General features: G+C 38.5%; 2 protein-coding genes across 4 annotated transcripts in view; one reads left to right on the top strand and one right to left on the bottom strand.

Annotated features, from left to right (window-relative positions):
- LOC105181335 (putative uncharacterized protein DDB_G0277255) overlaps positions 1-25,788 on the bottom strand; it is a 228,730-nt gene that overhangs the window by 133,526 nt on the left and 69,416 nt on the right. The window lies entirely within an intron of this gene.
- Positions 8,441-9,139, top strand: LOC105184543 (uncharacterized). Its single transcript, XM_025306424.1, has 2 exons — positions 8,441-8,786; positions 8,875-9,139. Exons 1-2 carry the CDS (start codon positions 8,606-8,608, stop codon positions 9,114-9,116), a joined length of 423 nt encoding a protein of 140 aa, XP_025162209.1. The 5' UTR covers positions 8,441-8,605; the 3' UTR covers positions 9,117-9,139.

The following is a 25,788-nucleotide window of genomic DNA, read 5'->3' as shown; positions in this document are numbered from 1 at the left end:
TCCGCATGTATGAGTCTTCGTTTATCCGCATAATCAGCAAACAACTTACATGGCTGACCAATAATTATTCCCATTGTCTCCTTTTAGAATGGTAAAATAACCTTTGTTAAACACTCTTGCAGCCAAATATGCATAAAATTCGAGAAGAAACCGAGTTCGAATGACTATTAGAAATTACAATCTTGCTAAGGATATACATACATACAAAAGCCAGGGAATATGTAGAAGATCCTGTTTCTTTGTTTGCTTGTTTGCTCTGTTTCTTCGACGACAAAAAACTCCCACTTGCTCCGATCCATACTTGACAGCGTTAGACGGTCGAGCGGGGTCAAACGTTAAATCGCTTATAACTTCGTTATATTTCGAATTTCGAAGAATCGCTACACCAACATATTCTTAAGATGTTGTACTATAAAAATATGTAAAAAGAATTTTTCCGATTTCTTGAAAGTTCTGGAATAGTTCATAATGTCTCTTTAATAACATATAGAGGATATAGGTGTCATTTTTCGTTGAAGAATATCATTAATATTTGGTCTGTCCTTTTTCGTTCTTCCTGCAGTAACTTGCACAGTTCTCTTTCCCTCTTTCCTCTGTCAACTTCAACTATCAACTTCAACTATACAGTAAGTCTTTTTAATTTTTAATTTTGGTTGCCTATTAACAAATCCGCAGGCCGACGGCCGCTGTGGCGTTCGCATCAAAATATCCGTCGCCGCGTTGAAGATATCTGTCGACGGATGTCTCGACGAATATTCCGCATGTTTCCGTGCGAGTTGGTCGGCGAAATTTTGAGTGCAGTTAGATTTCCGTGCGAGCACAATTACGACTGACTCAGCTATCATTTGTTACAGTTCTAACCGATATTATATCACTGTGATTGTAAAAGGTGAATGATATTTTCATCATATCTTTATCATCGCGTCAACGAATTTCAAGTCGCATAATTCACGATTCGGCGATTCCGGATACTCAAAAAATTAGTTCCGTCCACTTACGGATATAAAAAGTAACATTTGATTTGTTAATTATCACCTTTGTTTTGTTAAACGACTTTTAATTTGTACTTTTCCTTCTTGTGTAAATTACCGATTACAAAGCACAAGTTTCTTCATGTGTATCGGTGTTATATATCTTATCGCGTATTTTGTTAAAGATGGATAATATTTGAGCAATCTGTGATATCTTTCAGTGTTTAGGTTTCTATTTGAACATAAAAAAAGTTTCTAGTTTAGTTTCTAGTTCTGAAAGGTGATCTTTCAGTACTGCTTCTAGTGAGTGAAGAAAACGGGAAAAATGAGAAGGTCAGGTAGAAAACGAATAAGTTAATCCCTTTTGAAAGAGAAGAGGTATGTTCTTCCCTACGACTGAGGAGAAGGGATGAACTGGTATATATATATATATTCGAGCGTGAACTTCGCTTAGTACTTTTCCAGTTTTTGTGGAGGAACGTTCATTCGTTTTTCGCTAAAGTTGCTAGTATTTGTTACAACATTTTATCAGTGCCTGTCGCAAACAGCTTTTGCATACAAGTGTGTGCGTGTGTCTCATTCACAAAATGAATACAATGTATGACGGTGTTCCTAAATTACGTCCTAATAACTGTTCAGTTCAGCTTTTCGCAGACAATACCGTAGTAGTGTTTAAAGGCGAAGAATATGAAGATAGGGATTTATTTGATGTCGTGAGCGAGAAACCGATGCACCCATTCGAGATAATGCTCATTGAGACGCAGAAATTGAAGTACATATATGATACATATGAGGAAGTGGTATGTGATTTTAACCAAGACGATAGAGATCACAAATTTAACTATTCAAATCATATAAAGGACACCGTTATTATCACGTATAATTCAAATGGTATGTACTTACAGTCTAATTTATTTAAAAATTATGTTCTACTCGACCGTATTAATTATTGAATGTGTCTTTAAAATGCCTTAAATCAATATATTTTGCTCTCAATTAAATTTGCGCCAGTAGATATATAGGGTCCCATTGTAAGCATGACGATCCGAATATCTTGAAAACAATAGCACCCTGACTTTTGTTAATTTGATGATTTTGAAATTTTCAAAAGTCGATAAGTTAACAAAAGTTAGGGCACTATTGTAACAATATATTCTTGAAACTAACAAGGGGAGGACGCGTCAACCGGGAAACGGTTTGGAACGAAACTTCGACGAAACGGAGTTAATAGTACTTGACTACTAGTAACTGATGATAATAGCATTCGATGCAATGCCTCTTCGTTTTCGAGAAAAAACGGTCTAAAGAAAAGAGCGAACAAAGCATATGAGTTAGTAAGAAGTGTATTCAACAAAGCGGCGTAGTGGAGCAGCGAATGTAACAGACTATACCGAGCTTTTTTTTTTTGACGACGAGGAAATCCTTCATGGATGGAACCTGACCCTCGGAAAGGGCCAGGGTTATGCCGAACTCCTACCGGCTAAAACCCCCCGGCACTCCCCGGGTGGCGCTGCGAAGGGATCTGCCTCGGGGCCCCGGAGCCTACGTAACTGCTGTCGGCGGGGCCCACAGACTATACCGAGCTGACGGCCCGGGTTCAATCCCTACTGTATGTTTTATTTTTGTTATTCTGTAAGTATAAAAATAAAACAGAAAACATTAATAAATAATAAAACTGCGTTTCTTAAATATATTAGTGTTTGTTAAATATATTATTAATGATTATTATTATTATTATTATTTATTATTATTAATTAGATATGCTATTTGCCATAACTATCGACACAGAACTAATTTTCGCTAGAGGATTTTTTGATAATAATTCATTAATCTTGTATGTGGAATTCGCATATACGACAGCATTAGTGAATTTATCTTTAAAATCTTCATTTTCAAAAGATCTTTCTTCTAGCGATTCTACATCAACTATTTTGCTTGTTGAAGGATTCTCTGACATTGTTATGATATATGTAATTTAAATATGATCACCGAACTGCTCTATATGACTAGTAAACGCACACTGCTGCTTGCTCCACTGATGATGAATGTTCAGACCCTCGAATCATTTCGTTATTCCTAACAGTCATTTTGAACGACACAAAGGAAGTTTTTGGAGGGGGATTTTCCAGAAGAAATAAAGAGCTTCAACAGAACATAGAGAGTTGCAACAGAAACAAATATTTTATATATACGATATAAGAATACGAAAAATTATCTCATACTAATTTAATAGCACTCCTATATATTTAATAACTTAATATTTTTATTCCTATTTCCATTGCAATTATTATATAAAAATTTTTTCATACACTATATATTTTATAAATAAGATTTACGGTTTTTTTGCAATTTAAATCATTAAGATATATTTAACAAACACTAATATATTTAAAATACGCAGTTTTATTATTTATTAATGTTTTCTGTTTTATTTTTATGCTTACAAAATAAAAAAAACGTACAGCAGGGATCGAACCCGGGCCGTCAGCTGGGTATAGTCTGTTACCTTCGCTGCTCCGCTACGCCGCTTCGTTGTATACTCTTATTACTAACTCATACGCTTTGTTGGCTCTTTCCTGTAGACCGCTTTTTTTCGAAAACAAAGAGGCATCGAATGCTATTACCATGAATTACTAGTAGTCAAGTACTATTAACTCCGTAAGTTTCGTTCCAAACCGGTTGATTCCCGGTTGACGCGTCCTCCCCTTGTAAGTAGAGTAAAAAAGTCAAATACTATTCTTTTTCCGACAAATAGTTAGCGAGATATCGTAAATTAAATATTGAAAAAGTTATCGAGTCTTCTTTAAATATCTCAAAAAATATTAGCCAAATAAAAAATGTTTCAGACAAAAGTTGTTCAAATTAATTGGTAAAGAAAGACAGTTAGGTTCAATAATAAAAACTTGGGGTTTCCATTTAAGAAAAGTAATGATCAGTGAATATCTCGAAACTGGCGCCAACTATAAACAAACCAATATAGTTATTTTATATCTCCCTTGAAACCAACTTTTGTTTGAAACATTTTTATCTATAGGGCTCAGTTTTTGAGATATTCGGACCGATTGTTTACAGTGGAAAACACTATATTTCACTTCTCGTATATATATATATATATATATACAGGGTCCTCAAAAAGTCCGGGAACGCTAAAATATTTCGAAAAATATTTGAAGGATACGAAAAAATGTTTGATACAAAAGTTGTAGGGCCTAAAAAGATCTATTAGTTGTCATATCAGTTTGACCATAGGTAGCATTGCTAGGATCATATGAAGGTCAACTTTGTTTTTTTAAATAGAACTCCCTATTTTTTGTTGGAAATTCTTGTAGCTTATCTCGAGAACTTTCCAAAACACTATAATAAAGTCATTTTTTATTAAGTCATTTTATTAATTTTTTATTTTCTTTCCGAGTTATGACGCTTGAAAGTTACAGTACCGCCGGTATTAGCATTACCCAAAGTGTACCGCGCGGAGGTGCGATCAGAGATGCTTCTCGGTCCACATATTCTAAAAACGAATTGCACTCGTTCGTATTTCACTCTTCATCTCTTTTGTTTCTTTTTCCAATTATAATATCACATTTTTCTCTGAAAAATGTTGACCGAAAAAGAAAGAATATTGCTACTTATTTATCGAGGATTTGGTGACCGTATTAGACCATATCAAGAAGTAGCTAATCTATTCAATGTTACACATTCTGATCTCGATCCGATTTCTAAATCCACCGTTTGCAGAACAGTGACTCGCTTTTTTGAAACGGGAACAGTTAAGGACCGATCTCGCAGCGAAAGGCCAAAATCCGCAACTAATGATGATAAGACTTTGGATATTCTCCAATCATTTCAGGAAAATCCTCATTTGTCTATATCAAAAACAGCACAAGCCCATGATATCAGTGAACGCAGCATTTCTAACATTTTAAAAAAGCATAAATATTATCCGTATAAAATTGTTATCGCTCAAGAACTTATGGAAGATGATTTTGATAGAAGAATTCAGTTTTGTGAAGAACTGATGCATCGGTGTGATGATAATGCTAACTTTTTGAATTTTATTATTTTTTCTGATGAAGCCACATTTCAAATAAATGGTGCTGTTAGTCGTCACAATTATAGATATTGGATTGATGAAAATCCACATTGGTGATCTTCGCACACAATAAAATTCCACAAAAATTGAATGTTTGGACAGGGATCTATAGTCACGGTATTATAGGCTCATTTTTCATAGATAGTGATTTAAATGCTGAAAAATATGAAAATTTATTGCGAGATCATATCATTCCTGAAATTAAAAATTTATTTGACGCAAACATGCAAAACGTTTGGTTCCAGCAAGATGGAGCAGGATCTCATTTTGCGGTATGAGTTCGAGAATTTTTAAACCGTTCTTTTCCTAATCGATGGACAGGATAAGTAGGAGAGGTGCCACTGAGTGGCCTGCTAGATCACTTGATCTATCTCCTCTTGACTTCTTTTTTTGGGGACATAACAAAAATAAAGTTTATGCGACAAAACCATGTAATTTGGAAGACCTGAAGAATCGAATAATGTAGGAAGCATCTCTGATCACTTTAGAACAAATAAGCCATGTGATCAATAGTTTCTATGAACGTTTAGCTCATTGCCAAACAGTAGAAGAAAGACATTTTGAACATTTGATTAATTGAAAAAGTAAAAAACAATAGCTTGAAAAATGTTACCTACACACACACACACACACACACACACACACACACACACACTACGGAGAGGGTTTGGAATCTTAAAATACTGCGGGAGTGGCCAACCGTAGGGTCCTGATCTCTGTAATGACACACACACACACACGCACATACACACACACCAGATGTAAATCCGACCGTGCAACTTCCGCGTGGTACACTTTGGATAATGCTAATGCCGGCGGTACTGTAACTTTCAAGCGTCATAACTCGGAAAGAACTTAATAAAAAATGATTTCATTATAGTTTTTGGAGTTTTGTTTTGGAGTTTTGGAAAACTCTCGAGATAAGCTACAAGAATTTCCAATAAAAAGTAGGGAGTTCTATTTAAAAAAAAACAAAGTTGACCTTCATATAATTTTAGCAACGCTACCTAAGGTCAAATTGATATGACTACTAATTAGATCTTTTTAAGCCCTACAACTTTTGTATTAAACATTTCTTCGTATCTTTCATATTTTTAGAAATATTTTAGCATTTCCGAACTTTTTGAGGAATGTATATATATATATATAAATATATATATATACACACACACACAGAGTATCTGTACAGTCCGATCCCTGGATCTCGGAAGATCCCTGGATCTCGGAAACGGCTTTAAATATGGAAAAATGTTTCAGACAAAAGTTGTAGAATATTGAGGGGGACACATGATAAAAATATAGATTTGATCTTGAGCGACTTTATCAAGGCCAGGTCAATGTGATCGATGTTTTCTTAAATGGAACCTCCTATTTTGTATTACATATTCTTGTAGCCCTTGTCGAGACGTTTTCAAAATATTACCTATTTTTGTTTTTTACGCAAGCCATTCCTAAGATATGAAGCTTCAAAGTTGACATACCACCGGCATTCGCATTACCCAGGTGTACCGCGTGAAGGTTGCACGGTCGGATTTACGCCTCTTGTGTGTGCGTGTATGTGTGTGTGTCTGTGTGCGTGTGTGTGTCACAGTAGAGATAAGGACCCCACGGTTCGTCACTCCCGTAGTATTTTTTGATTCTTCTTCTGCTTCCCCTTACATTAGTTATTTTCTTGCCTTTACTGCAGAAGATGCTCAAAATGAGTATCATTAATTTCCATGCAGTGAAACAAACAATCGTGAAATTCTCTCCTTACATTCTGAAATGTTTAAGGAGAAATATCTCTACAAGCTACAACTGAAGAAATACGTACACACAAAATTGGTCCTTTTTAGAGTCACAACTCATGCACACACACAGCGGAGAGGGTTTGGAGTCAAAAAATACTACGGGAGTGACGAACCGTAGGGTCTTTATCTCTACTGTAACACACACGCACACGCACAGACACACACACACACACACACACACACACACACACACACAAGAGGCGTAAATCCGACCGTGCAACCTCCACGTGGTACACCTTAGGTAATACGAATGCCGGCGATGTGTCAACTTTGAAGCTTCATTTCCGAGATCCAGGGATGGAGTCGGACTTTACAAATACCCTGTGTATCTACGTTATCGTATCTTTAAACAATAAAACTGTGTAAAGAAAGTGTATTATACAACAGTAGCATTATACAGGGTGTCCCATTTAACCTGATAAATCGTAATATCTGGAAAACTACATGTCGGATCAAAAAAAGTGGGTAGTGAAATTTGTTCGTCTCGAAGGGGGACATCCAATGATATCAAACTCGACGTCCCATCCCACTCTCGGGGGGTGGGAGTGGGGGGGGGCAACTTTGAAATCTTAAATGGGAACCTCCATTTTTTATTGCAGATTCGGATTCTACGTCACAAAATACGTAAGTTTCGTCCGAAACTTTTTTTTTTATTCGTGATAGATGGCGCTGTAATCACAAAAAATTAGATTTTCTGCAATTCTCCAGAAATGATCATCGGATTGAAAAATAAAAAAATACCTGTTCAATATTTTTGAAAATATTTTTAAAAAACATAATAACTGTTATTCCCCCCCATTCCCTCGGGATAGGGGAAGTGGTAACGTTCAAATCTCAAATGAGAACCCACATTTTTCATTGCAGAATTAGATATTACGTGAAGTTTTTATGGAAACAATTTTCCATAAAACATGTTTCCATAAAAACTTCACGTAAAATCTAATTCTGCAATGAAAAATATGGGTTCTCATTTGAGATTTGAACGTTACCACCCATTCTACCCCGAGGGGATGAGGGGGAATAACTGTTATTATGTTTTTTAAAAATATTTTTAAAAATTTTGAACAAGTATTTTTTTATTTTTCAATCCAATGATCATTTCTGGAGAATTGCAGAAAATCTAATTTTTTGCGATTACAGCGCCATCTATCACGAATAAAAAAAAAGTTTCGGACGAAACTTACGTATTTTGTGGCGTAGAATCCGAATCTGCAATAAAAAATGGAGGTTCCCATTTAAGATTTCAAAGTTGCCTCCCACCCCCACCCCCCGGGAGTGGGGTGGGAGGTCGAGTTTGATATCATTGGATGTCCCCCTGCGAGACGAATAAATTTCATTCCCCACTTTTTTTGATCCGACATGTAGTTTTCCAGATATTACGATTTGTCAGGTTAAATGGGACACCCCGTATATATATTTTTTGATTTTAATATCATTGATTTAACAGTATAACAATGTTTCGATAAGAAAATATTTATTAAAGTGTTAAATTAACCATTAGATATAATAAATGTGTGTGTACATAGACATATCCAGAATTTATAACGCATCATGCATTGACTGAATAATAATTTATTATTCTTGCATTTATTGTTCCAGTTTATGAGTTGGCGCGTTGCATTGCCTCGTGGTATGACGAGCACTGCAAAGAACAGATACTCAATGTACTTAACATTTTGCGTCGACACATATGGGACTATGTTCCAAATGCGTATTGTCATTGTTGTGAACCTGATTGGTATCGCGAAGTATGTATGCTGGGTGATCGTTTAGCCATGTTTTACATAGAGGACAATTCCATGGGCCTGGGATTCACCATTAGTAAAAATTTTATTCGAGTGAAAAAGTTTACTTTATCTCCGGGGAAACCAGTATATTTGTATATACGCATGGATTGGTTACTGATTCAATTTCGCACGCTTCCGTTATACACCAGTACGTCGCAGTGGAATTATGTCGATCAGCCAAGTGGCATTAAAGGACCATTTTCTTATTACTTATACATTATTCTGTCTGTTTATAGTACCGTCATTACAAGGATTATGTCGCGAAGTCATTTTTCAGCACATAAAGAAGAAGAACCACATGAAGTTGACGGCAGCAAATATAAAGAAATTGGATTTACCGGACATTCTGACTAAACAATTGACAATTCATGAACAAATAAGCTTTCCCAAAGATTATACCGATAGAAACCGACGACATACTTATTCTATTGGGTGTGCGAATATTACTCCTCTCTTTCCCAACAGATGTTACTTTTAGTATTGTGAACGTGTACTAACCAACTGAGAAACCTAACATATATATATATATGATTATTGTATACTTAACTTAATATTTTTAGAAATCTCAAATTCAAATTATTTTCTTTTTTAAGATATATATTATGTACATAACATAAGTTTTTATAATATATATACATAAACTTTTAAAAGTAAAAATTATATCGTTATAAAAATTATAACGCAAGTAGTGCAAGTAATACGCGAATTAGATGAAGATAATTTACAAGTATAAATTAATGACATTTACATATTAATGGTATATATACAATTTTTACAAGTAAAATTTATATAAAACTTATCTTTTTAAATAAAAAGGTAAAAAAAAGGCGCCAAGTACAAGCGCAACACGTTTTGTGTTATTTTTAGAAATTTTAAACTCAAATTATTGGGTGAGTGCAAAAGTTCGTGCGGAGTTTCAATAGATGGAGTTATAAGCGTCGTAAAGTGTTGTCATTAATACTTCCATCTACATATTATATAACGTTGGAAAGGTGACGTCTTCAGCTGTTATTAAAAAAAAAATCATTTGTTTTCATACAAACTGCTTCGAGAAATATCACTTTAAAAATGAGTATCGATAAGGTGCATTTACGGCATGTTATACTTTACGAGTTTCGGAAGGGAATAAACGTTGCCGCAGCCGTAAAAAACATTCAGGATGTTTATCAGGATGAAGCACCAGCTAAACGAACTGTGGAAAAATGGTTTGCTAAATTTCGGCGCGGAGAATTTAACCTTGAAGACGAGCCACGCTCTGGTCGACCTTCTGACATTGATGACGATGTTTTGCGTACTTTAGTGCTCAATAATCCGCGAATTTCAACAGAAGAAGTTGCTACAGCACTAAACGTTGACCGATCAACCGCTTTTCGGCGTTTAAAAAAGATGGGATTCGATTTGAAGCTCGATATATGGGTGCCCCATTTGCTGACCGAGAAGAACAAAATCAAGCGAATTTCTGCAGCCGTTTCTTTACTCGGGCGGCTCAATAACGAGTCGTTTTTTGATCGACTAGTGACGGGCGATGAGAAATGGGTCCTCTACAACGATGTTCAGCGCAAACGGACATGGAAACAATCAGGTGAGCATGGTGACGCAATGCCAAAGGCCAGTTTGCATCCGATGAAGGTGATGCTCTCTGTTTGGTGGGATTGCAAGGGCATAATCTATTTCGAGCTTCTCCCCGCTGGCGAAACGATTGATTCGGACAAGTACTGTCGCCAATTAACCAATCTGAATCGAGAAATAAAAGAGAAACGTCCGATTTTGTCAAATCGCAAGGGAGTCGTCTTTCATCACGACAACGCCAGACCACACGTTTCGAAAAAGACGCTGCGCAAACTGAAAAGCCTGAAATGGGATGTCTTAACGCATTCACCGTATTCTCCTGATATCGCACCATCTGACTATCACTTGTTCCGGTCATTGCAAAATTATTTAAATGGAAAAAACTTTGACTCTTTGGAGGCCTTAAAAAACGGCGTCTCTTCGTTCTTCGAATCTAAACCGCGCAGTTTTTATGATCGAGGCATCCGTATGCTGCCAGAACGTTGGGAAAAGATTATAGAAAACGATGGAGAATACATCATTGATTGAATAAAGATTTTTGTTTGCCTAATCACTGTGTGACTTTTACTCACAAACTCCGCACGAACTTTTGCACTCACCCAATATTTTTTTAAGGCATATATGTGTACATAACATAAGTTTTTACAAGTGAAACTTATAACTATAATAAAACTCTACAACACTATTCTACTGTACAAAAGAAGTGATATATTAGAACAGTAGCGCCAATTGAGAAACCTAACATATATATGTGATTATTGTATACTTAATAATTTTAGAAATCTCAAATTCTAATTATTTCCTTTTTTACGATTTATATTATGTACATAACATAAGTTTTTACAAATAAAACTTATCAAATTATTTTTCTTTCAAGATATATATGCACATAAGCATTTAAAAGTAAAAATTATATAGTATTATAAAAATTTAACACGTTTATTAATAGTGTCCAATATTTAAAAAAGAATATCTTTTTAAAGGTTATTGTTATTCAAGAAAAACCTAGCTACAAAAAATGTCTATGGCACAAATTTTTACAAGTAAAATTTATCATTATTTATTAGAACACTGAGTTATATGGTTATTTTACTTGTTATTGTAACAAATTAATTATTATAACAATGCAATAAAAAATATTTAATACAAATAATCTTGGCGCGGCTGCACCAAAAACTATATCGAACTAAAATAATACATACATGACAGCATTTTTATTATAACAAAATATACTTATAAATTCTCTCTATACATATACGGTGTAATGTTCTATTTAAGTTTATATATAAATTATATTAAATTATAAACCTTCACTACACATAGAATATAGATATCGAATGTGAATATATTCTACATATTTTGATATTTTTTATTCAAAGATGTTATTCTTATTATAATCGACGAAATGTCAATGATATCTAATTTGACTTTTATGTACATACATCTTCGATATAGTTTTTGGTGCAGCCGCGCCAAGATTATTTGTATTAAATAATTTTTATTGCATTGTTATAATAATTAATTTGTTACAATAACAAGTAAAATAACCATATAACTCAGTGTTCTAATAAATAATGATAAATTTTACTTGTAAAAATTTGTGCCATAGACATTTTTTGTAGCTAGGTTTTTCTTGAATAACAATAACCTTTAAAAAGATATTCTTTTTTAAATATTGGACACTATTAATAAACGTGTTAAATTTTTATAATACTATATAATTTTTACTTTTAAATGTTTATGTGCATATATATCTTGAAAGAAAAATAATTTGATAAGTTTTATTTGTAAAAACTTATGTTATGTACATAATATAAATCGTAAAAAAGGAAATAATTAGAATTTGAGATTTCTAAAATTATTAAGTATACAATAATCACATATATATGTTAGGTTTCTCAATTGGCGCTACTGTTCTAATATATCACTTCTTTTGTACAGTAGAATAGTGTTGTAGAGTTTTATTATAGTTATAAGTTTCACTTGTAAAAACTTATGTTATGTACACATATATGCCTTAAAGATTCTTAAGCTACGAACCACTTTAAAAAATTTTTTTATTAATAATGTACTTTTATAGTACGATCCTTCATATGTATATCCTCCATAACTTTACTCAATCTCATCTAATAGTTTATTAATTTTATATAATGTGTCGTGCTAAAAATAAAGATTAATGTAATAATGCGTTGCTCTATTCTTTCCCTGAATTCCTGTAAAACACACACAAGAATTATTATTTCGTTAACCCTTCTCTATCAATGTTTGATTGGATATGATAGAGTTATATTTGAATTATCTGGTGAGTATAATACGCGCGTGTAGCATTGCATGTGTGGTTTCATCAAGTATTATGCATATTTTGCTATATATTGTACGTTGGTGAGCAAGAATTAATATAACCGATTTGCTTATACATAATTTTTAACGTTTGCTTATACGGGGTGTCCCATTTAACCTGACAAATCGTAATATCTGGAAAACTACATGTCGGATCAAAAAAAGTGAGTAATGAAATTTGTTCGTCTCGAAGGGGGACATCCAATGATATCAAACTCGACCTCCCACCCCACTCCCGGGGGGTGGGGGTGGGGGGCAACTTTGAAATCTTAAATGGGAACCTCCATTTTTTATTGCAGATTCGGATTCTACGTCACAAAATACGTAAGTTTCGTCCGAAACTTTTTTTTTGATTCGTGATAGATGGCGCTGTAATCACAAAAAATTAGATTTTCTGCAATTCTCCAGAAATGATCATTGGATTGAAAAATAAAAAAATACCTGTTCAATATTTTTAAAAATATTTTTAAAAAATATAATAACTGTTATTCCCCCCCATTCCCTCGGGATAGGGGAAGTGGTAACGTTCAAATCTCAAATGAGAATCCACATTTTTCATTGCAGAATTAGATATTACGTGAAGTTTTTATGGAAACAATTTTCCATAAAACATGTTTCCATAAAAACTTCACGTAAAATCTAATTCTGCAATGAAAAATATGGGTTCTCATTTGAGATTTGAACGTTACCACCCACTCTACCCCGAGGGGATGAGGGGGAATAATTGTTATTATGTTTTTTAAAAATATTTTTAAAAATATTGAACAAGTATTTTTTTATTTTTCAATTCAATGATCATTTCTGGAGAATTGCAGAAAATCTAATTTTTTGCGATTACAGCGCCATCTATCACGAATAAAAAAAAGTTTCGGACGAAACTTACGTATTTTGTGGCGTAGAATCCGAATCTGCAATAAAAAATGGAGGTTCCCATTTAAGATTTCAAAGTTGCCCCCCCCACCCCCACCCCCCGGGAGTGGGATGGGACGTCGAGTTTGATATCATTGGATGTCCCCCTTCGAGACGAACAAATTTCACTACCCACTTTTTTTGATCCGACATGTAGTTTTTCAGATATTACGATTTATCAGCTTAAATGGGACACCCTGTCCTATATTCCGTATTGCCAACAAATAAAAAATTTATGATTACTGGATTGGCGTAACCATATCATTTGTTTCCATTATAAAATTATTGGTCAGAGCAACAAATCTTTTGTCACCACAACGGAGTCATTTGTTATGCCACATTAACCAACCATTTGTTACTGTTACTGGTTTACTTTGTTAACCTTCTCGCTACTAACGGTGACTATAGTCAGCCAACGTCTGTTGAATGAACAATCGATAATTTATATTACGAATAATTTACATTTGACGCCATTAGGCGTTAAAAGTTAGGTTCTCCCCGCGGTGAAATTTAAGTACGTCCACGTTGAGGTTGCCCCCCGTGTCGTGGTAGCGCATTCCCGAGCAAGGCCGCCGTAACGAAAAGATTAACCCAACAAAATCTTCCTTCTCAGTGCGAACGTGCGGCTGACTAAACGCATCGGGGATCGCGATGCAATTAAACTCGTGGCCGGCGCGCAGATCGCGTTACCGTGTTTTCGGCCGTGTTGGCTTTGGCATTACTTCTGTCAATATTCGCCGCGTATCCCTCTCTGACGAGGGACACGTCACGCATGTCGCGGGGTTATGTTTCTATATGCAACGCTTCCAAGGCTTCTCTACCGTAAGATGAAACAGCAGCGATCTCTCCTCACGGCTCGCTTCACTGAACGAAATCGCGAGTCGGAGGAGAGAACGCAATCAGACTCGTCTGCAATTTCCACACGCACGAAAAGGTCCGGAAAGAGAGAGAGAGAGAGAGAGAGAGAGAGAGAGAGAGAAAAAGAGAGACGAAAGAAGAGGGAGGAAGAGGGAGAAGGCATTAGCGTGGCCGAGCGGTGGAAAACTCAGAGGCGGGCTTATGATTCAACTGTGGACGAACGAATCTGTCTGTCAGGCGTCGCTAAGGAGGCGAGACAGACAAATGGGATTAAGGATCTCCTCTTTGTGTCGCTTAACAAACTTCGTCAACTCGCGCGATTCTCATCTCGTCGCAGTCGCGTTAGCGAGAGCACGAAGTTGCCCCGGGGGATTTGCCCCCGCAAGCGGCAAGATTTCCCGGGGAGAGGGGCGGTTCTCGGGATGGGGGGAGCTCCTCTCTCCTTTGCGAATGCTTAAAAGCAGCCCGTTCGTTACGAGCGACGTCGCGACTTTTCGGCGACTGCCGGCGCCATTAAACGACGAAGACGCGCGCGCGCGCCTTCGTATCGGCGTTATATAACGCTAATTCCCATCCCCGACGGTATATGGTAAATAATGATAAATTCCATCTCTAAACATCCCCGCGCATAAATATTCGCGCGTATCGAATGAATATTCACCCGGAATAATTCGCGAGCGTTCGATAAATATACGCAGACGCGTAACACTCGGAGCCTCGATAAATATTCATGAACGTAATTCGCCGGCTAGTCAGCAGGCCGACGCTGAATCAACCTGCGGGACTTGCGGGACTTGCTGGCCGTCGCGAGAGGCGAGAGTGCGCCTCTTCATCTTTATTCCGCGCGGCCCCGCGCGCGCGCGCGTTTACATCGCGGACTAAGGATGGGTGATTTTCATCGATTAATCGAAAGAACCGATAGTTTGTTTTCAATTGATCGATGTGTTTCATCGATGATTTTATTTCTACTCGATTAATCGATATTTGATGATTTCTTTTTTCTCAACATCGGCAACCGATTTTCATTTCTTTTTAAATGGACAAGGTCTTTGTAATGTCGTTTTTCAGATACGGTAAACGAAATTCCTGAACGTTAAGTCCGGATCTACAATGGGTAATCTCTAAAAGTGAATCAGTGAAACTCACTGTCGATCAGCGATTATGTACTGATTGTCAGTGCTAAGTATACCACTGAAAAATTCAGTGAAAAATTCAGTGGTATATTTAGCACCGACAATCAGTGCATAATCGCTGATTGACAGTGAGTTCCACCGATTCGCTTTTAGAGAGTATAGTAAGCTGTAAGTCTTAAGAAGTTCGCTTACCACAGTCAATTATTCTTGTAAAAGTAGGTTGGGACTGGTTAATTTTTTGAGGTTTAAAGTTTATTACATCTATCGTATAGTCATGGTTTGTCCGGTTTTTACCGATAAGTTTCGGAACATTGCCAAATGGCCCAATGAAAGCATTTATCCTCCAAAAATTTGTCCTCTTATCACATGGAAAATACATGAAATGAGATGCCGAGTTAAAGGCCTCGCATTCTGACGCAATTAGCGACGAACAATAAGTGATATCTAATGAGAGTTCTGTTTTAAAGAAGAAATGAACGCTTTTTCTTCTTAAAACAGAACTCGATAAGAATGTATAACGGACCACTCTTCTACAGTCTTGACATATATTATAAAACTAACCCTCCTGAATAGCAATCAAAAGGTTTTAGCCGTCGCTTATTGTTTATTAAAAAGTTATTAAAAAAGAAATTGTAATGAATATGATGTAATTTTCTGATACTAAATATATATAGATATTATAGTTTCCTATCATATCGTTCGACGAGCGTAAGTTGTTTTGTTTACATTCTTACCGGAATGAAATAAGCTGTTGTTGATATTAGACCTACGAAACGTACTTGCAAGGAGCCGGTGTGCCGATGACGACACACTTCCATGCAGTTAACGTTCGACTGCTGAAAAACGAAATTCTATGAAGAGATATTCGTGGAAATATTCCTCAATACAGTAGAAAGCATCATTTCGATCATTATTTAGCAGAATTTGTTTTCAAGAAAACATTTGATTTTAATGAACGATTAGATGCTTTCTTTGGTGTAATGACTATTATGTATCCTATATCTGAAAAAATAATTAATATGCATATTTTATCGCATTTTTAAATCCAAATATAGTGTATACATAAAAATATAGGAAACAGTATATTTAAAATCCATAACACCTAATTACATGCAGATATAATAAGTTAAGTTAGGCTAGGTGATAGATCTTAGGAGAACTTTTTCAACAATGTCCACGAAGAAATAAAGATGCAATAAGTTATTGAGTTGTGCAAAAGTTAGTTAGAGGGATGGAACCCCTTCCCCGCTTATATGTACTGTTTAACATTTTTTAATGTACATTGTGTCAAGAAAATAAATTCTATCTATAAAATTTGTTTATAACTTCTATCTATAAAATTTGTTTATAACTTTTTAAGGTAATTATTTAGAATAAGGGAGTCACCCCCGATTTCAATAATTCACACATATATTATTATTACTATCCTCACTTAATAACATGCAACAAATTTTAGTTGTTAGTCGATGCTAATTAAAAAGTTATTAACAAAAAAGTGTGATGAATAATGCCCACGTATTGAAGTATTACGTGTCTTCTGTGGAAATAATTGTACAACACTGTGTATAGAGACTTATTTACGTATTATCTTCTTCGCTTGATTTGTTTAGTTTAGTTACCTTTCTTGTACTGGTTATACATCGAAAGAAAAACACACGTCTACATGCTGATGGAAATGGGTTTGCAACTTTCCACGCAAAACTAGGATGGACGGGGAGGGTGCGGGAGGGGGGCCGAAGGCCCCCCTTGTACTCCTCCGTGTGTGTACATATGACTGAGACATTTTCATTTATTAAACATATGAATTTTTAGCTCATGTATTAGTGGTTATTTTTGTTGTGTAATAACCACTAATACATGAGCTAAAAATTCATATGTTTAATAAATGAAAATGTCTCAAACATATGTATACATACAGTACTAAACATATGTACACACATACACACACATACGGGGGGGAGGGTACAAGGGGGGCCTTCGGCCCCCCTCCCGCACCCTCCTCGTCCGTCTTAGTTTCGCGTGGAAAGTTGCAAACCCATGCGGAATCTTGATTCGCATTAAAAAATTTCATTCATCTATAACTTTTTAATAAACAATGAGCGACTAAACCTAAAAAGGCTAAAACCTACAATAGGTTACTCAATAAGATGTCCTCAATAACATATGTCAAGATTGAAGTGATTGGAACTGGCTCCACTATTCGAAATAATTACCCTTTTAGTAAACAATGAGCGACAGCTAAAACCTTTTGATTGTTACTCAGGAGGGTTAGTTCTATAATATATCAATATGTCAATATCAAGACCGTGGAAGGATAGTCCGTTCTACATATTTACCCAGAACTCTGATTAGATATCGCTCATAGCATGTCGCTAGTCGCGTTCAGTGTGCAAGATCCTTTAACCCTTTCACTGCTGAATTAACTTCTCTTGAGAAAATTATTAAAATATTTGGTAGTCCTACGTTTTTTGGGTCGCTGATTACGAATCTAAAGTCAGATTTGCAAAATTCAAAATGGCGGACACAATATGGCGATCATGATGTACAAAATTAATGAAAATTCCAATTATTATTATTAAATAATGACCAGGTAGTAGTAAGAACATATGATTGTAAACGATGGAACTCGATCGAGCTGGAAAAAATTTATGTGGGACAATGTTCAATACTGCATATTTATGCTTATTGGAGATTAAACATTCATTTTTGAGTAAAATAATATTGATAGATAGATGGATAGGATGGAGATACAGAATGAAAAAACTAGGAAAATAGAGTTAAAAAGTGCAGAAAAATCAAATTTCGGCTGTTTTTGTAGAAATATTTGTTTATAAAAAAAATCTAACCTGCAAAAAAATACAGAACAAAATATATGTTTTTGTACAACATCAGAAAAATATTTGGTGAAAATTGCAGACCTCTACATTCAATGTTCTCCGAGAAATCGATTTTTCCCTAAAAATAGCATTTTTTTCAACTTTGACTTGTTATAAATAATCACGAATGAATAATTGGGTATAAAAACCTATTGGAGTATGTTGAACAACTATTCAGTTATCTGGAAAACTCAAATCCCCGATTAGTTCTTCAAAATTATGTGATTTACAAGGCAAAATTGAATCAAGAAAAGGTGGGGAAGTATACTTCCCACCTAACAGTGAAAGGGTTAAGAGAATTTTTAGTAACACTAAGAATACTGCGGGCATCATTCCATCCTTGTTTAACATTCAGTGCGAAATGAGGATTGAACAACGCCGGCTACATCTGTTGCGAATTTAAGAACATATCTGTCATGTAAGCAAGGCGAAGGAATCCGAGTGATGTTTCCGAACGCAGTATTTAATCTGGTACTAACCAATTTAAGCCAATTTAAACTAACTAATTTACCTTGCAAATTTAATCGATTAATCGGTAAATCAATCTTTTCTCTAGAAAATAATCGATGTCATTTCAATTTCCTTTTATTAATCGATATTTTAAACATCGATGTATTTTCGAACATCGCCAATCCCTATCGCGGAGCCATTTCTCTCTCCCTCTCTCTCCCGCTTTTTTCAAACTTTGTCCTCCTTTCGCTGCGCGAAACGCGGCCGAGTCTCGGCGAGACCCGGTGACGATATTTCATCGCGCGTTGCACCGCGCTCGGGGGGATAAATGAATCTCACTTTCGCGAAGCTCCGTGCACCAGTTATCTTCGTCGCACTCTTCTTCGCCGATGACAGTAGCCGCGGAGTGCTGCGCAGCCGGACCTACCGCCTGGTAGATTGCAGTAATCAACGCGAAGCCGGCTACATAATTCGCGCTAACTCGACTATTTAGAGGAGCGCTGTAATGGGATTAGGCGCGAGTGTTTCGGCCGCAACCCTTTCTCGTATCTGCGAACGAACACTCGCAGTTTAGCAAGGGGCCAGCAGGGGGGCAGGGGGGCATGGAGAGTCACTTTCGCATCGATTGAGCGCGCGTCTGCTGCCACGTACCGCCTCTCGTTGTTCCTCTCGAAAAATGTCTCGAGACGGAGACGATGGCGGAGTGGCACTAGGCTGCTGCATGCAGATCGCAGTCTCGAAACGAGACGAGCGCATCGCGATCTCTAACGTCCGGGACAAAATGATCGCGGCGAGAACTCGATTCCGGAGAGGAGGATTCTAAACCGGAGACAAATGCCGCTGGAGAGAGAAATTCCCTCGCTATTCGTGGGGCGGATACCCGCCGCCATGAACGACCCGCGACGCGCGACGCGACGCGGCGTGTCATTTTTCTCCGTTTCGACCCGTCCAATCAACGACGTCGTTTTATTTTCATTTCAGCCGCACCACGTGCGTATTTTTCACAGCCGCATGTATCTCCCTCTCCTCCTCTCTCTCGCCCCCCATTCGTCAATCCGAATGTCTGACCACCGCAGAATTCGAGTAGAAAAATTAATAAGGCTCTGGTAAGGGCCTGATTGTTTTGTCCCCTAAGATCAATCGGGCTCTAGTAGGGATAGAAAGACAAAAGCCCTGCAAAATATGTAACAAATGGTTCAACGGATCCTTATAAGGTAATATTATGAGGGCTTTATGAGGTAATATCAACAGGACTTTATAAGACAATATTAATAGGGCCTTATAAGGAAATGTTTTTATTATTGCTTGAGTAAGAATATTCGTTCTTTTCATTCCGAGAAATTTACTCTCTCATAGTGAATCAATCAGTGAAACTCACTGTCGATCAGCGATTATGCACTGATTGTCAGTGCTAATTATACCACTGAAAAATTCAGTTTATTTCTATATAATCTTGTTAGTATGCAAGAAATTTTTATTTAAAAAATATAATATAATATACTTATAAATTTTTATTTAAAAAATATAATATACTTTACAATCGAATATAGCATTCTTTACACATAAAAATCCTGCTATTGTTGTTATTAAAGTTTGCTGCATTTCAAAATAAAGACAATATTAGAAAAATCCTTGGAAGAGACTAATGAATATGGCAACTAATGAAACTAGTAAAATTTATTTTTAATCGCGGTATAATTAAAAGATCTTTAAAAGAATCAGGTAGGGCATGCCTACTAAAACAATACTAAATTATGACAATTTTATTACACGCTTCAGGTCTTATTAATTTTCTGTAACAAAACTTGATTTTGTATATTTAAAGCATCCTTAAAAAATCCTTCCAAGGCCCACATCAGTTTTCCACGTTAAAATGTTATTTCGTAAAATCTGAGGTATCCCTAAAAAAATCTTCCAGGGCCCTTATTTTAGTTTCCCCTCTATCAAAACCTTATTTATTAGATGTAAGGCATCCCTAAAAGATCCTTCTAAGGCCCCCAGCTTTCCAGCTTATCAAAGCCTTATTTATTAAATTTTAGGTACCCCTAACAAATTCTTCTAAAGCTCCCATCAGTTTTCCTTACCGAAGCCTTATTTCGTAAAATCAAAGGTATCCCTGAAAGATCCATCTCGGGGCCTGATGTGGTAATTACGAGGCATCCCTCTTTAGAGCATCCTATTTTCAGCCTTATCGGTGCCTTATACTTCACGAGGATGGCCCTAACAATTTTTTGCTCGGGAGGGTCAGCGTCGTTTCGTCGGGCCGAAGGGCGCTCGGCGCTCGGAAAAAGTCGCAATTTTCGTAATGCACGACGACGGAAGAGTTATCGGGCGGGTAGACAGAGGCCAGGTCGACCCTTATTAGCCGGGCCTCTTTGTCGCGCGCGGCGACGGAGGAGCGCGAGTGCGGATCTCGAGGGAGGTAAGGAGGAAAGACTCTCATTGTCGAGAGGACTCACGAATAATTTCGTCGGAGGTCCTGGCGATCGCGGCGCGGCGCGGCGCGGCGCGGCGCGGCGCGGCGCGGCCTCTTCTCCTCGGAAGAGGACGCACAATAATCTCCATTGTGCCGGGTCCCGGAAGGCAGCGGCGCGCGGCGGCGACGGAGACGAGTGCCACTCGAAGGCAGACTCGGAAGAGCGAATAATCTTCTTCGTCGCGAGAGCGCTCGCCGGAGTGCCGGCCTCGAGCTCATTAGCGCGGGCTAATGCATGCATTATACATGCCTAATTCATTGTCCTCCCGCCCGCCACGGAACGGGGGCTGTAACGCGTGGCTCAGCGAATCTAACACCGCGGTTCTACAGGAGAACACTCGGCCGTTCGATCGCGGAACGATTGTTCCAATCGCCGGCTCTCGGAAGACACACGGAGCACGGTTTCGCAGACACGGTTCTGCTTCTAATTCCGGCCCCGCTTTGTTTGCGGAGGGAGGCCCTTTCCCCTTTGTGTCTCGAGATACAAAACGAGCGATTACTTGAGAGACACGAGAGAGGACAATGGCGGGCGTTACGATTCAACGCGACACACGCAGCGCGCCTCGCGACGCCGTAACGACAGAAAGGAAAGAAGCTAGAAACCACCGTCGGACTTTCTACCAAGCCCCCGATAGGGATCCCGATAAGTCAGCCCTGACTCGCCGACGAAATTTCTGCAGACCGAGACGAGCCGGGGATGAGGTCTCGTCAGCCACGTGACTCGATTTGCCGCCGACACAGCTCCGCGGTAAAGCGATTAACGGAGCGCGGCCGCGCGCGGTGAAGTAATCACGCGTTCGACTCTCTCTCTCTCTCTCTCTCTCTGCATTGATTTGCATCGCGCAAACGAGCGTAGATGTAAAACGCGGTCGCGATTCCGATTGCGAAAGTTCGACTTGCCTCGCGGGAGATGTCGGCGGGCTCGCTCTCGCACGTGGCGAGACCACAGGTTGTCGCTTCGAGTCGCGACGCGCGATACACACACGTGGATGATCGCGCGGACACGCGCGTGTCGCGCTTATTCCCGTCCGGTTCAATCCGCCCCGACGCCACCGCCGGCGATTTGCCGATCGCGCGATTCATAGCCGATCGATCCACGTGGGCCGGCTGCCCGGGTGAAGCCGAAGCGCCGCGCGCGATTTTGAAGGTCCCGCGGGGAGCGCGCTCGCTCGCTCTCTCTCTCTCTCTCTCTCTCTCTCTCTCTCTCTTTCCTTGCCTAAACAAATACTCGACGTTTCGACTCTTCGTAAACGAGAGCGCCTCTCGGGCTTTGTCTGCCTCTGAGCGGCCGTCTCGGCTCGTGGCATGAAAACCGATCGATCGGTCAAAGAGCTTTTCACCGGGAGGTGAAAGGGCGCGGCGGAGGGGCGGCCTGTCGAATTGGATTGCCGAGTCGCGCGGTGGAATTCGGTTTATTGAAGCGCACCCTCGGGCTGCGCCGGGCGCGCGTGAAAGGCGCGAGTAATAGTCGAAATATTCGGCGGTTTGGAAGACGTGGCGCCGAGGACGAGGAAGAGAGAGCGCGCGCGCGCGAGAGAGAGAGAGAGAGGAGGGGAGAGGGGGCAGGAAGCTACTGCAGTCGCATGGATATATAAATTAGACAGGATTCGAGCTTTGTGTACCTTTGGCCGAGAGCGTCAAAGATTTACCGCGACCGTGCCGCGGCTGCGCGGAGCGGAAATCCGGCGCAGCCGTAACTCTTTAACTAAATCTCCCGGGGGAGGGGAAGAGAAGAGACGGAAGGGTGGATTTCTGGGTTCCTACGGCGGATAACGAGAATCTCGAGCGAGAGCTCGCTCCTCCGGCCCAGCTCTCGCGTTCGTCGATATTCCTCGGCCGAATTCCGAGCTGTTTATAACTGTCGAAGTCGCGACATTTCGCGAGTAACGGCTCTTCCCTCGCTCTCCCCTCTTCTCCGTCTCGCAGTAACCGCGATATCGCTTGGATCGACCGCACTCTCGTGACAACGGAAATTGGCGGAAAATCGAGCAGTAATAGACTTTTCCGCTCTACTTAGTCTCAAGAATATTGTCACAATAGCGCCCTGACTTTTGTTAATTTGATAATCTTGTAATTTCCAAAGGTCGTTAAAAGTTAACAAAAGTCGAAGCGCTATTGTAACGATGTATTCTTGAGGCCAAATGGAGTAGAAAAGTCTAGCGCTACTTTCTCTTCCGATAAATAGTTGGCGAGATATCGTAAGTTAAATACTGCAAAAGTTACCAAGTTTTCCTTAAATAACTCAAAAAATATTCGGCAAGTAAGAAAATGTTCTCAGACAGAAAGTCGTTCGAATTAATCGGTAGAAAAAGATGATATATAATAAGAAATTCGGGTTTCCGTTTAGAAAAAAAGTATCGATCAGCGAATATCTCGAAAGTGACGCCATCTGTAAACAAAATGATACAGTTTTCGTTTCATGTCCCCCTTGAAACCATGCAACTTTTGTCTGAAACACTTCTTCCCAAAATGCTTAGTTTTCGAGATATCTCGTCGTCGCGGTACTTTTTATACGCTCTGTATATGAATGGCGCGGGGAGGGGGGGGGGGAGGGGGCGATTAGGGAATAACTGCTCGCACGACGTGTTTAGCGCACGACCGGAGACTCGCGCGAACGGAGTGAGATATTTGTCCGCGTTCCTCCAGCCATGTCGAATTCGCCAATAACGCTCGTAAGGATAAGGCTCGCGTGATAAGGGATAAGGGGTAAGGATTTCCCCGTTGTTGAGAAAATTCCCCTCTCCCTTCCACTCTCCGCTCGCAAAGGCATCCGGCCGCGAAAGAAATTTCAAGCACCCCACCGCCGCTCGAATCTGATATAATCGGCTGAAAAATGCGCTCTTGAATAGAATCGGATCGGACGGGGGAATTCCTTCCCCGGAGTCTCCAGTCTCGGGGACGGGGCTTCTCTTTTATTACATCGGATAAGAACGGACAGATTTATCTTTAACGCGCATGCGGCAGGGCGCGCCCGGTTACACAGTGGCGTTTATTCCTTTCGGTATCTCCTCTCGTACTTTTTCTTATTCCCGATTTTTTATCGCGGCTTTTCTTTTTTCACCCGACGAACCGTCAGAGTCGCACGTGCAATCTGCCGGTTCAGCGTGATCGGAGCATCTCTCCGCGTTTCAACATTCACCGATTCCCGATGGCGCGGCCGAATGTCCGATGCCAGTTCGAGTTCCGAGTTCGCCCGCGTTGAGAAAAAGTCTTCTATTGTCACAACAAACGGATGTTTGCTGTTTGATAATTGTATGGGGAACAAATCGAACAGTTACCGCAACAAATCATCTTTCGTTACTTGTAATTTTAACAAATGTACATTGCTGGAGATAAAAATCATATATGTTTGTTCGATGTACGATTTCTAATAAAAAGAATAGCAACGTCGTAACCAGCAGTCGTAACAGTAATATACAGGGTGTCTGAAAATTTTGAGACCAACTTGTACAGGCAGGAATTTGTACAGGCAGAACAGGTGAAATTGAACAATGAAGTCGTTTAAAATTTTCCAAAAATAGTTATTAATTAAAACGTCCGGTCAATCAGGTGAATGTCTTTGCTACGAGAATTCAGAAGTACGTCATTTGACTTATCTTTATATTGTCTTTATACTTCTGTCGAATTCGGTCTACCTGTTTCCCGTGCGCTCATTGGCCCAGACGTTTTAATTAATAACTATTGCGATTCTTGGAAAATTTTATATGACTTTATTGTTCAATTTCACCTGTTCTGTACAAATTCGTTGGTCCATTTCTCAGACCCTGTATACATGTATGTGCGACTCTTTTGTAGTTCATATTTCCATATATAGATAAAAGCATCTCTTAAAATGATTTGTAAACTTGTTTAAGTAGCTAGGAACCGTTTTTATTGATAACAGATCTTTTTATTGATAAAAGTACATTTGCAGTTTGAACCTTAATATATGTATATCCCCCATAACTTTACTCAATCTCACCTAACAGTTTATTAATTTTATATAATGTGACGTGCTAAAAATTAATCTAATAATACGTTGCCTTATTTCTTTCCCCAAATTCCTGCAAAACATATACACAGAATTATTATTTTGTTAATCTTTCTCTACCGATATTTGATTGTAACGGAGTTATATTTGAACTATCTGATAATTATAATACGCGCTAGTGTAGCATTGCTTTCATCAGATATTTTACATATTTTATTATACATTACACGTTGGTGAGCAAGAGTTATAACACAACCGATTTGCTTATACATAATTTCTAATCTTTGCTCATATTCTATATTGCGAACAAATAAAAAATTTATGATTAGCACAACAATAGCGTTTGTCATCATTATAAAATTATTGATTAGAGCGACAAATGATAAGTAACGAAGTCATTTACTACGACACAACGAAGTCATTTGCCGCACACTGATCATTTGTTGCGGTTACTGGTATTTTGTTAACCCAACAAAGCCGTTTCCTCAGCGCGATTTTGTGTCTCATCTCGAGCGCGAGGAAAAAACGAAACTAGGTGAATTTCGCGAGCGTGGCGCGTCGACGAAGGG

Source organism: Harpegnathos saltator, unplaced genomic scaffold (genome assembly GCF_003227715.2).
Source record: "Harpegnathos saltator strain DR-91 unplaced genomic scaffold, Hsal_v8.6 scaffold124, whole genome shotgun sequence".
NCBI classification, from domain to species: domain Eukaryota; kingdom Metazoa; phylum Arthropoda; class Insecta; order Hymenoptera; family Formicidae; genus Harpegnathos; species Harpegnathos saltator.
Note: the sequence above shows the minus strand (reverse complement) of the source record. Positions and strands in the feature narration are given on the sequence as shown.

Excerpts from the sequence above, each read along its gene's own strand:
- LOC105184543 (XM_025306424.1), top strand. The coding sequence starts at position 8,606 with ATGCTGGGTGATCGTTTAGCCATGTTTTACATAGAGGACAATTCCATG. Across the intron at positions 8,787-8,874 it reads CACGCTTCCGTTATACACCA|TACCGTCATTACAAGGATTA; the intron begins GTACGTCGCAGT and ends GTCTGTTTATAG.